Source organism: Amblyomma americanum, chromosome 5 (genome assembly GCF_052857255.1).
Source record: "Amblyomma americanum isolate KBUSLIRL-KWMA chromosome 5, ASM5285725v1, whole genome shotgun sequence".
Classification (NCBI taxonomy): Eukaryota; Metazoa; Arthropoda; class Arachnida; order Ixodida; family Ixodidae; genus Amblyomma; species Amblyomma americanum.
The window spans coordinates 137,251,572-137,264,409 of NC_135501.1; the positions used below are offsets into that span (position 1 = coordinate 137,251,572).

The 12,838-nt window shown below is 49.4% G+C and overlaps 2 protein-coding genes across 2 annotated transcripts; both read right to left on the reverse strand.

Annotated features, from left to right (window-relative positions):
* Window positions 1-397: 397 nt before the first annotated feature.
* On the reverse strand, window positions 398-3,552 carry LOC144132750 (uncharacterized). Its single transcript, XM_077665384.1, has 3 exons — window positions 3,392-3,552; window positions 2,361-2,511; window positions 398-523 (listed from the first exon to the last, which is right to left on the reverse strand). Exons 1-3 carry the CDS (start codon window positions 3,492-3,494, stop codon window positions 430-432), a joined length of 348 nt encoding a protein of 115 aa, XP_077521510.1. The 5' UTR covers window positions 3,495-3,552; the 3' UTR covers window positions 398-429.
* A 1,622-nt stretch (window positions 3,553-5,174) lies between these two features.
* On the reverse strand, window positions 5,175-11,120 carry LOC144135072 (uncharacterized). Its single transcript, XM_077667830.1, has 4 exons — window positions 10,938-11,120; window positions 9,530-9,876; window positions 6,663-6,943; window positions 5,175-6,175 (listed from the first exon to the last, which is right to left on the reverse strand). Exons 1-4 carry the CDS (start codon window positions 11,103-11,105, stop codon window positions 5,904-5,906), a joined length of 1,068 nt encoding a protein of 355 aa, XP_077523956.1. The 5' UTR covers window positions 11,106-11,120; the 3' UTR covers window positions 5,175-5,903.
* Between the last annotated feature and the right edge of the window lie 1,718 nt (window positions 11,121-12,838).

A 12,838-nucleotide genomic window follows, 5' to 3' on the forward strand; every position in this document is an offset into this window, starting at 1 on the left:
TAAATGACAATGTTTTTTCCTGACTTCGATGTCATTTTTATCGATTTGAAAATATAGCCAAACTGTAATTATACCACTGATTGTCTGCGATGGCAAGCTGTCAATTTTAAAACTGTTTTTATGACTTCAAGACTTTTTGCAAATTTGAAATTATCTATAACTGTCAGTACAGCATTTGGCCATCAAGGTAATAGCAGGCTGTAATTTCGAAATGACTATGCTTTTAACCATTCCAAAATTTGGCTTGTCAACATGAAATGCAACTGTGTTGTCAGTATGATGGCCCAACACGACAAGTCTCAACATAATTCTGTGTCAATATATAGTGTGGTGAACCTGACCACATGAAAGTCACTTGCAGTGGGCAGTACCTCATAAACCATGCAACAAAAACAAATTTACATTTCTACTTGCACATTTATTCATAAATTAAAGTGCATTCAGCAGGCTCAGCAACTTTGGTGCGATTCCGCAGGCCCTGCCTTTGCCGCGCCCTTTCGTTGGGTTGCTCTGCCCAAGGTACCTGGAAACAAAACGAGGATAGAATAAATCCATGCTCCATAAACTGTGCCAATCACATACTCTGCCTACACGCGTGAAATGCCATGAATGTGTGAACTGCACTACCTTCTGCAACACACAGTATTACGAAATTGAAAGACGAGATTAAAATCAGGTAGCAACAAATGTGAGCACACTAGTAGTGCGCTTAAATAGCTACATATACATGCACTAACAATAGATGATGTACCTAAATGTAACCATTATTATAACTCGTAAAAACAGCCCACAATTGCACATACACACCGTATAGTATTTCTAGTAACAATAGGTGCTCATCATGTACAGGAACCATAGAAACCATAGTCTAGAAACCATAACTATGCAAGAGCATTTTGCTGCATTTCAGTGTTTTCAGCTATCAGCCGCAAACATAGGTCAGTATTGATGTAACACCCTGATGTCCAGGTATAGGCTGCAATTGCACATGTGGCAACCATGCATACATTTAAAAACCTCATTATCATGCCTCATCATCTTACCATTTGCACAATGCTCATTCTAATTTCTGTGCCCTTGGCCACAAATAAGCGGAATTTCACACCTGAAATCTTCTGAGCAATCAACAAACCTGTCACGATGATGAATGTCTTAATTTTTTTTCTTTTACACTGCAACTGTTGACACAAAGGGCGGCCAACTTCTCAGGTGCCAACATAGCAGACTTCACGATGGCTCTTTCACCTGTCCATTTCAAGTACTGAGCAATTCTGGACAAATATGGGATCACAGCATAATTTTTTTTGAAAGGGGCTAATAACCCTGCCAGCCCCTAAAAGATCACCAGGTGAAAGGGGAAAGTGCCATGTAATGGTTGTGACAGTACCTGTGAAGCTGTCCTGCCTATGTGTCACATCTCCCGTTTCAATGCAAAATGAAATCTGACATTCATCATTGCAAAAGGTTTGTTGAGTGCCCAGAAGGTGAGGTAGAGAGCTCTACTTTCTCGGGGCTGATTGTACACAGGCTACAGCGAGCACTGCATCAATGGTAACAAGGGAACCTGAGGCCTGTAAAAGTGCAGAGAGGCATCCGGCAACTTGCCACATGTGTGGACGCAACCCATAGTCAGACACACTGTAATGTTGCACTAGGACATTAGCCAGTGGACACGATACATAGTAGAGCGACTTAAAATAACTGCATTTACACTTAATCCTCGCTCCTATTTTTCCTGACGTCGGTACTTATAAAAGTGCTGCACACATTACATTTAGCAATAATTGACAGTCGCCCGTCCTATCTGGTTCTTCGTTCTAGCCCCTTTCTTGCAGTAGCCAACCAAAAAAATAAGCAAAACACTGAAAAGGACACGTGACCAAGTTTAGGCAATGCAAACTGCCAGGCTTGTGCATTCATCACATGACAATGATCAAATCCGCAATTCTGCAAGTGTCAGAATACCAGAACTGGGTGCAATTTAAAATTAAAAGTCCGGCCTTCATCTCGCAATTGCCAGAGCTAGCCAATGTGCAAGGCTTGTTAGCATGTACTGCTGGCAAGCAGCACTATGTCAATAATCTTACCATTCTACTTTCTAAAGACGCCTGTGACTGGCAAATCACCATACAGGTGTGCCAAAAAAGCAACACGGTGCTGTGCCAGAGAACGAAGAAATGCAGGAGAGGAATGTATGTGACGACATCAGAATTTCAGGGGAACAGGGCAGAACTGATCATTTGCAGGCACTGGCTAAGGAGGGCGAGTGCCTTTCCTCAGGAAAGAGAAGCCTGCTGCTCACACTATTGCCTCGGATTCCGATTGCTTATCAAACGCATCATCCACATTCACTCATTTACCTCTGCAAAAGCTCCATGGTGAGGGGGCAGTCGGGAGGGTACGCAACGTTGAACACAAAGAAGGCACCAAGGAGGAGGCCCATGGCCTTCTCAAGACTTCTTGTAGAATCCACTGCAACGATGATCTTCTTTATGTCCCCCATGCTTGATCCTGCAAGGAAAAAAAATTAGTCACACACAAACGCTACCCACTAAAGGGGTGATCTAATAATTCGAGTAACTCTATGGCCTTCGATGTGTACACTGAGAGAAGCCGAATTCAAATGTACTCGTAAAAAGCCATACTGGGTCTTGTTGCTAGGGCTTATGGTACCCTGGCAGTAGACAGACACATGCAACGTGCCCTCCCTTATCAGTGCTTTACACGCCACTAATTATATCTGTTGAAGATGCTTGCTTCATGTAAACATACTACATAGAACTTGTTTATGGAAAAAGCTTTACAAATATTGCACGACAAAAAAGAATTAACTTTGTCGACAGAATACTTCGTTTTTTTTTTTAAATAATGGGGAATAGTGATGAGGTAACGAAACTTGGGCAAGCACCGAGGCAACTTTTCAAAGGCCCTCCATTTTGTACCTAGCCTGCCATGACATTGATGAGAAAAGCCAAGCTCAGCTTCGTTCATGCTTTCTAGCAGAACGTCATGCTTTTGGCAAGTCAAAAGGCCGCACATTAGTCTCGATGAACTCTGGCATATCACCTTATAGTGCGGAGATTGCCCCACCCTCCCCACTTATCAACAGTACTGCTACTGAGTTCCAAATTTTTTGTACACTCTAATAAGAATGGAAAACTACTGGCCAAACTCGCACATTGTTATCATGTTTAATTATTAAACAAACTGTACATACATAAGATGAAGCAGCAATTAAGCCTTTCATCCAGGGCTAGCCTCATTCCTAAGTTTTGAATATGTCCTACTAAGTAGAGTGAAGTTACACAAAATCAGGTTACATCGTAGAATAATAAAATACACTGTACAAGCCATGTTTTGAGCCAAAGTTCTATAAATGACAAATACATACCAATCACAGCAAGGTGCGGAGTTGTTGGCAGTCCTTCCAGCCCCCCTTCAGCTGCATGCTGGGAATTCACAAGCCACATGTTATTAGACTCCAGAGAAAACATCAGTGATCAGATACATGCATCTCAATAATAAATCATAACCATACTTTCAACGATCCTGCTGTCATCAAGGCACTTTCTACACCTCGGGTACAGTATCATTTCAGCAGAAACGGATGAAAATGCAGTATAAAATTACAAGACTACAAATTTACTTGATTCAATAATTCCCAGCTAATGGATACGCCAGTCGAAAGAAATTTTTGGCCCTTGTTTGAGGCTTATAGGCAATAAGCTATAAAAATGAATAGAATTTATTTGGAAATAACTATTGTTGAAATAATTAGGCCCATATCTTAATGCTATACAAGAATGAAACTGCACACTATCAGTACACGAACTAAACACTGAGCTGCCCCATCGCCACCGGACACCGACGTATGGGGCTTGGTGTGCCAGGAAGCGAGGAACAACAAAAAAGAGAGAGCGTAAGAAATAAAACAGAAAAAAGCTGATCAGTGCACGAAAAGTAGTCTGCTTTTTATTGACGAATACTTTTACGAACCTACGACAGTAGTGCCGACACCATGAATTCAAGGGAGCTGCAGATGGCCAGCATGGTAGTCACAGCACATGTCTTGGCCTGAATTACAACTGAAAATGTAAAAAATGGTTTTTACGACAATTTTTACTGCCCATTAAGCCCATTCATAAGGTGTTCTGCATTTAAACAGAGGCGCATGGCGCGCTAGAGCTCGACCAACTCGATTTCGATCCTTGGCCCGCGAAGCAGTAATCGTAACCGAAAGTCAGGCTCGATCGCGATTGTATGTGCCCGCATGATAGAGATACTATAAACGACTTTCTTCAATTAACGTGCGCCAATGCTCTTCGTACGCTTCAGTGTTCCTCACAGGAAGTTTTTTTTTTTACACGTGGGCGCACGCAGCCCCTGAAAATCGCTGCACGTGGCTGAACCATGAGGCCGCGATTCACGCTTTACGTAGAAGCATGTCTCTGAACGGCAATCTCGGGCCCACGGCCATCGGTGCGTGTATACATTACGCGTGAGAACTAGCGTGCTCCTCGTAGCTATGTGCCTCACAGAACGCGTACTGCACGAACGAAGCATATAAGCAGAACACTTACCTCTACCCGCTGCAGTTGATTTTCGGCTGCAGCCCATACGTTCCTTGATTGCGTCTTCGCGGCCTTCCAACCCGTCGCACACAAAAAGGCAAAATGGCGCAAAAACAGAACGCACACCCGGGCAGAAGCAGCGCGCACAAAGAAAAGCGAGAGGGAACCACGACAACCGGACTCCTTCCTTGACAGCGGGGGCCGGAAGCGCGCGTTGAGCGACGTCTCACATGACGTACCCCTACGCGCCAGCCAATAGAGTTTCTCGTTTTGTGTTGCGCTCTCCGTCTCTTTTTCCTCGCCCGCTCGTTCACGGCGAAGTCTCCGTCTTTCCCGTTTGACGCCGGCGGCTCGTCAAAATAGATAAAAAAGTGGCCGTCAAAATGACGGTTTGTTTTTACAGTGAAGCCAAGACGCCGCCCTTACAGCTGATGACGTCGGCGGATCGCTTGGTGGTTATATCGTCAATCTATAGCATAGATACTGGTATGCCAGCATGCATACGGTTCACCATGTGCTGACAGTAGTTTCTGCATATTAGTTTTTTTTTCTTTTCTGGGGCGGGTGGAAACAGACACACGGACTGTGAGAGTGAAATATGGGCATCTTTATTGACCAATGGATTGCACAATCGTTTTCTCACAACGTGCCGTTGAAAGGAATGAAATGGAAATGAAGAGAATTAAATAAAGGTAATGAAATGAAGGGAATTAAATAAAGGTAATGAAATGAAGGGAATTAAATAAAGGTAGTGAAATGAAGGGAATGAAATGAAGGGAATGAAATGAAGGGAATGAAATGAAGGGAATTAAATAAAGGTAATGAAATGAAGGTAATGAAATGAAGGGAATGAAATGAAAGGAATGAAATGAAAGGAAATGTCTCACTTTCCGTGGACATATTACTCGCGCTGTTAGTCAGAAGGCAGGCTGCATATGTGCAGAATAAATAAAGTTATTCGCGGCTGCGCTCAACACGAACGCCTTAGGGAACTCTCCTACAGACCGTTCCCCTGCCAGCCAAAAGCTAACTGCGCCCGCGCAGATAGCGCTTGGTGGGGAAGGTACTTTTAACTACGCGCTGAATCTTGGGCTCTTTATAATGCCTTTTGCCGCTTCCATCAAACGCTGGCTTATCACATGTTCCGCAGGCAGGCGAACCTTGTGGAACGTTAAAACAGCAGAACATTTTGGCATAATTCTACTGCACTACCGCTATCGGTTGCGCGAACTACAAGGAACTTTTTGTTCGTCTGCGCATGCTCGTCATGCGCCCGATCGCACAGGCAGCGGAATGCGATAGAAGTATGCTAGAAAGTCCTACTAGAGCGCTCTAAATATTCTCAGCGCCACCGGTGCGCTTTCTGGGGCGAGGCGTTTCCAACTCCAGCATGAGTGCCGTCAGAACTTCGATTCCGGGAAGGCCGTCGTCTTCGTCATCAGGCGGCGCCTCAGAGGGGCAGTCCGGCTGCCAGGGTTGGCTGGGCAAGACTTGGGACTCGTCTGGGGGGCCGAGTGCCGCCTCGTGGTGCTGTTGGACCTCGCCGACCTGTAGTTGTGGGGGGGCCTGCATCTGCTGCAACTGCGGCTGCCCCTGCCATTGACCTGCGCAGGCGACCCGCAGAAGAGACGAAGAGTTTAGAAATGTTTAAAAACTCTACCAGGGACACAGGCTGCACGGTAATGCCGTTGTGCAATGCTCGCGGGAGTGATCGTGAAGTAAGCGGTATTTGCTGGTGAGAACAGGGGCTGATTCAAAATAGTAATAAAAAGAAAAGAAAAGGTGGAAAGGAAATAGGGTATACGGGGACTGGTAAAAAGAGGAAAGAAAGGACAGGACAAAACAAAAGACCGCTAGGAGAAGTGGAGGAGAAAAAGCCATTCGCATATACGTATTATGTTAGCACAAACACGCACACGCGCCAATTATAAATGGGAGCTAGGGAACAGCACTAGTGGAAGTGTCCTATCGTACGTAGCCTTACAAGTGTCCATGTGGCGCCTTCAAGACGTTGAAGTGGAGTACGGAGAAAAAAAAATATATATATAAAACCGAAATAAATAAAATTTGAGTACTGCAGGGTGAACTCACCAGTGGCGGCAGCGTCGTACGGCCTCTGCCAGTGCTGGAGAGGCTGTCCTGCTCCATCGCTGCGGTCGGCCGGCCAGACGAACGGCGCAGAGTGGCTGAACGTGGTGCTCACAGTCGGCGGCGCAGCGGGCAGGCCCGGCCAGAGGGAGTCGTAGCTGCCGTACTGTCGGGTCGGGGTGGCCGCCCCCAGCCTGTGCGGCTGCATTTCGAGCGACGAAGAGAACCGCAAATCGTCCTCGCTGCCGCTCAGTGCCGGCGAAGGTGTCGACGCCGAGGGAGACCTGGAAAGGGAGCCGGAATTGCGGTGACAGGTGACAGGCCCCCGTCGGTGCCATCCGGTTGCGGCATAGTCGGGGAGTATCATTCAACGCGCAATTTGGTGAAATAGAAAGACACGTGATTTGCAGAGTTTTCATGGATGGATAAGGCTGAACCCGGTGGATCGGGCGGTGGCTCAAGCCACGTAGCCATGACTTGTGAAAATTTTACTCCTGTCTTTATTTTGCCCACCAATCAGATAAGCTTCGTTCGGCTACTTCTACCCGCTTAAAATCTGCTTTTCCTCCACTGTCCTTGAGCTGCGTGCAGGCACCGCCCTCATGTGTCATTTGTTTTGTGTAACGACGCATGCCTTGGACAGTTCGCTACTTCACCCTTGCCCTCAAACCATGGCTGAAATGTCTACGGTACTCTTTTTCATCATCATCATCATCATCATCAGTCTAACTACGGCTAGTGCAGGACAAATGCATCGACGAATGACCTGCAATCGCACTGTCCTGCTGCATTCGTACAGGAAATGGTGGCCAAGTGCTGCACCGGAGTGACCAAATCCTGTTTTGTTAAGGGGGCGCGTTTTTGCTTGTTCCCCCGCGAGCCTTCATAGTGGGGTTGAACTTTCACTGGCACAGCCTCGCTAGTCCTCGGCTCTGTTCGCTGGGATCAGGCAGCACGTGAGACCTGGCTATTCAGTTTCGTCAACACTTGTTTTTTTCTGTTTTTTTTTAGCGGTGTAGAATTGTGATGGCAGAGTAAAGGAAACCCCCTTCCCTTCCTTTACTATCTTTAAAACCAGGGGCAGCTTAACTCGTTCATTGCGGCAGTGATCTTCGGAGCCCTAACCGCTGTGCATCGTGGTCGACCGCTGGGCCACTGGTGGGTGAGCCACCAGTACCACCATTGCCAGTGAGCCACAGCCGACGCCAGCTTCCGTGCTTTACGTGGAACCTGTGAGAACCGTCTCAGCTTCCACACTACTTCATCAACTGACCCAGTATCCGTGGCCGCACAGCACCAATAAGTCACGTGACCCACCGGTGACCCACAATACAGTGGACGTGTTAAAAAGTAAATAAAAGGGGGAACGGCGGTGGGGGGAGGCTACCCTGAGAAATTATACATGAGAAAGCGACCTCGGTCCTGGCACAAAAGCTGTAGAATTGCATTTTGCAAATAGCACCTCCCCTCACGAATACGCCCCGCAGCAGTGCAACGTTCGCGCAATGCATAGTCATCTTGCATGGAAATGAAGGATGGGCCTGGGTGCACTGCAAGATAGTGCGACTTTTGCTGGTTTGTATGCGGCAGAAAGCGTGGAGTAAAACAGAGTTGGTGCGCTGGCTCGAGCCCTAACAACCCCCCCTCTCAGCTTCCACCCAGTGGTAACAAACTGGGGGAGGCATATATGTTGTCAGGGCATACAAGACAGAACGAACAACACGTGCAGATGCACAGGCAGGGATCAAAGCTCCACTCCCGCTACCCCCCCCCCCCCTCCCTTCGCCCTTTCCTTTTCGAATACAAAAACTTGCGTCGGGCCAGTCCCGGAAAAAGGATCCTGGCTACGTGTCCTGGCAGATGTATACAGGACAGGGGCTTCGAGTTGTGTGTCTGCGTTCCTCGCTTTATCCGATCGATGTATGTACGTGAGTGGGTTTTAACGCGACAGCGTTAAAGGCCCCGTTACCGGTGTGAGCGTTGTGAAACATCGAAACGCAGCCGCCGACCGCGGTGGCCACGTTTCGATGGAGGCGAAACGCAAAAGCGCCCGCGTGCTGTGCGATGTCAGTACACGTTAAATATCCCAAGGTGGTCGAAATTATTCCGGAGTCCTCCACTACGGCACTTCTCCCCCCTCCCCCCTTTTCCTTCTTTCACTCCATCCTTTATCCTGTAGCGACCCGCGCGGCTGGCGCTGCGCGTGATACCAAAAAGGACGAAGGGACCTTGGCCGAGGCCGGACGCTGCCGCCGCCGCTGTCTCCTCTTCGGCAGCCCCCCAATAGATGTGGCCGCGGTCGTCTTCCTGGGCGGCCTCCACTTTGTCCCTTCCCTTACGGCGCGGTTCAGGTGGCCGCCGACATTGAGACAGATACTGCGCCATTTCCTTTCCCCAACAACCAAGTTTCATTTTCATTTTTGTGAACGATAAATAGCGTGGCGTAGGGTGGCCCATGTAGGACGCCACCCCCGCGGAAGCAACCTAGGTCACGTGACCTTGTGGGGTCATCGTAACCTACCCACCGGATTGTGAGCGAACTGACCGCCCTGGCAGGTGGCAGCTAAATTAATGACTGATCGCGAAAGGCTGCTCGGGAAGAGCAAACAGGACCGCACAAGTCCCACCGGAGGCAGCCCCTGGCATCGCAGTGCAGTGGCGCATCGCTTAACCGCTGCACCACTGTGCAAGGAGTGGTATATAATGACTCCCAGGGACACATGCATGTAAATTTCAGAATTACCAACTCCGCATGTATGGGCATTAACGCTATCGCGTCATATTCTTAAGGCGAAGATAAAGTCCCTTCCCCCACCCCCCCCCCCCCACACACACACACACTTGGACAAATACTTAGGAGTGATACTCACAGCCTCTCCTGTCGCCACATCAGCTGCGGGGAGAGAGGCAGGAAGCCTGCCCCTGAGGGACCGGGGAGGGCCAGATGACCCAGCTGATGCTGCGGTGCCTGTCCTTGAGCGCCGCCCGTGGACGGAGAGTGAGCTCGGACGAGGCCGTCGACGGCGCCGGTGATTTGGGCGACGGAGGCAGCCGGTGGTGCGCCCTGGGCGCTGCACCTCCTGGCCCCCCTCGGTGAGGTTTTCGCCGGGAGCACCCTGCGGAAGGCCGACGGGCGCAGCAGCTGGGGCACGTAGCTTCTGCCGGCCGCCTTGACGGCCTTCCGACGGATCATGGCACGCTTGTTCTGGAACCACGTCTGCAGAATAAGAACAGAGGCTGAGGCTACGACCAACCGCGTGGGGGAATTCGTCGTCGAACAGGCAATCGCGATTTGGACAAGTTACTCTAGACACTAGCTGATGGAAAGGTTAGGTAACTGCAGTAAAAAGGTGGGTAAGCACGTGAATCGACCGCTCGGGTGCAGCTTCATGGCTGTAAATGAGGTAGGTCTACGAGGTGAGGTGGTATGATCGCTGGAAGTTGAAGCTGACCTGTATCGATACGTTTTATCAACAAAGGTGCTACTTTCACTGAAAACGAAGCTCGTATAAGCCAGAAAAAGGCCAAAAAATGATACATATGTTGCCCCACCCGCTGTTGTCGCAATCAAACTGCGGTACTTCATAGACAGTTTATCTCGGATCCCTGAGGCTATATATAGGATACACTGCCATCCGCTTCTGAGCGGTGATCACTGAGCCCATTTCGGTCATGACGTCACCACTTTGAATCGAGTGGCGGGAATTCCCCCCCCCCCCATTTTAAACTCGCTAATTTCTCAGCAATAAATGCGCCTTTTGCTGCTAAGCAAGCATAGGCATTAGCAAGACAAAGCCTCAGAATCGATGTCTACACCGAGAAAAAATTCGACTGCGTTGTCCTCAGGGCCTTCCAGGCGTGTATGCAAAGAAGAGGAAAGGAAGGAGGGACCATGCAGCCCAGTATCGAGTTTAGCTCCCTGAACATCAATGTCCCGCCCAGAGTCACATCCTCCGCTGTCCTAAGCAGATTTTCCTTTTCAGAGGACCCCCTTCCAGCCAGTGGCGTCGCCCCGGTTCTCATGAACCTGCTAGCCTGCATGCGGGGGACTATTCCCTTTCATCTGCCACTTCCGGAATTGTCGCTCTACCAGGTTCATGAGAATCGGCCGACGCCATTAGCTGGAAGGGGGTCCTTTGACAGGGAAAAGCCGCTTTTTTTTCTTTACTCGTATCTGACTATACTGCAGTTCAGGCTACTCGACTTCCGAATTTCGAAAGGTTACGCGGGTACCTGTAATGGAAGCATGCGAACGGTACAACGCCGAAGGTGCCTCACCCTGGTCTGCTTGAAAGAGATGCCCAACTCGTAGGCCAGTTGCTCCGCCTGCACGGTGTCGATGAAGGCGCATCTGTCGAAGGCGTGTTGCAGCCTCTCCACCTGGTAGCTGCTGAACTTGACGCGGACGGTGCTGCTCGCTTCCCCACCGTCTCGGGATGACGCCATGTTGGTACCTGTGAATTTCCCGCCGAAAACGAGAAAAAAAAACAGACAGCTCAGTTTTTTTCTCTTTTTGTCCCCAAGACCAGTCGTGGCTGGTCTGGTTTTATTTCATTTAACGCCCCAAAGCTACTCAGGCTATGAGAGACGCCGTAGTGGAGGGCTCCGGAAAATTCAGACCACCCGGGATTCTTTACGTGCGCTTACATCGCACAGCACACGGACACCTAGCATTTCGCCTCCATCGAAATGCGACCGCCGCGGCCGGGATGGAACCCGCGCGTTTCGGGTCAGCAGCCGAACACCATAAGCACTGAGCCACCGCAGCGGCAAGACCCGTGGTGCGGGCTATAACCTATACCTATGCCCCTCATTTTCGGGTAACACCTGGTTTTAGCCGAATTTCACACCTCGAAACGATGTCTAAAAACCGGGTTAAGCCCGATTTCTACCCGAAAATCGCCTTGCAGAGAAGGTAGTTTTCCAGCGCACAATGTTGAAGACACTGCACAAAAATTAACGGGTATGGTGCTTAAAAATTAACTAAGTACTCTATCCCTCTTTTAGCGCTTGTTATTCTTGACGCGGCTTAGTTTGAAGATGAGGTCGGAAAGCATTAAGAAACTATAGAGTCCAATACACGGGTACTGAGAACGTGTCGTTATTTGCAACTCTTGAAGTGGCACCCATGCTAGGGATGTTTCGCTCTAAGGCTCTCAAAGGGGCTTTGAAACACCTTCCGAGGAGATCACATCAACCCGATCGATAACTGCATTGTGTTTTCATGAACACATGAGCCCCCTGATACACCTCTACACGCAGCAGAGAACCCACAATTAAGCGCGAAAGTTGGCGAGTTCTTCCAGGCGACTTTTTCATATTCGCACCCTCCTCCGTCACCCCCATATAACTCCCACCTGCGTACACAAGTTGAGAGATGGCTATTGGTTAGATTCTTTCAGACGTCGGGCAGCTACTATAGCCGCGGCCCATAAGTCGCGTAGCTCCGGCGGATCAGGAAGGCCCGCCCCCGGAGGTGGGGCCGGCAGAGGAGCGTCGACCTTCCAGCGTGCAAAAAGTGACGAGAGGACAGAGAACGGCGCCAAGACGCGGAAATTCAAATTTTGACTACAGATAACTCATCTTCTACAAAGCGCATTAAAAAATTCTTGCTGGACACCATTCGTGAAGCGGCGTGCTTTAACATCTGTCACAAAGTTCATGCCTGCCCTGTCCAGCTTTGACCTTTGTTTCCCAGAAACATGTCGCGGAGCGGCGTCGACGACTTTTTCCCCCTCCCCCGCGGGGGAACGGCATTCTCACCATGGCGCTGGAGGGGTCACTCAAAACTACTCCCCCCCCCCCTCCTAGCATTGTTGCCATACAGGTGGCAAGCGCTTGCACGTGTTGGGAACAGCAGAAGCGGATTGAGTGCCCCGGCACTGTTCGCGGCCCCCATTGACTCCTCGTGAGATTAAGGCATTTTGCCGAATTCTTTCGACATTCCTTCATGTGTTCTTTTTTTCTCTTTGGGAGCTGCATTCCTCTGTGCGTGGCTCCTGAAGAGTCTTTATTTTCCCTGTGTTTTTTTTTTCATTCTTTGCCATGCGAAGGGGGCGCCGGGAACGCCGCGCGCTGGCAGTTGGTCTGGAGATTTCGGTGCGTGCGGTCGTGAGTGAGGTCAGCCAGGGAAGTGGTCGGCGAGGAGCCTAGGCGGGGATCTGACGCGTAGAGCGCGG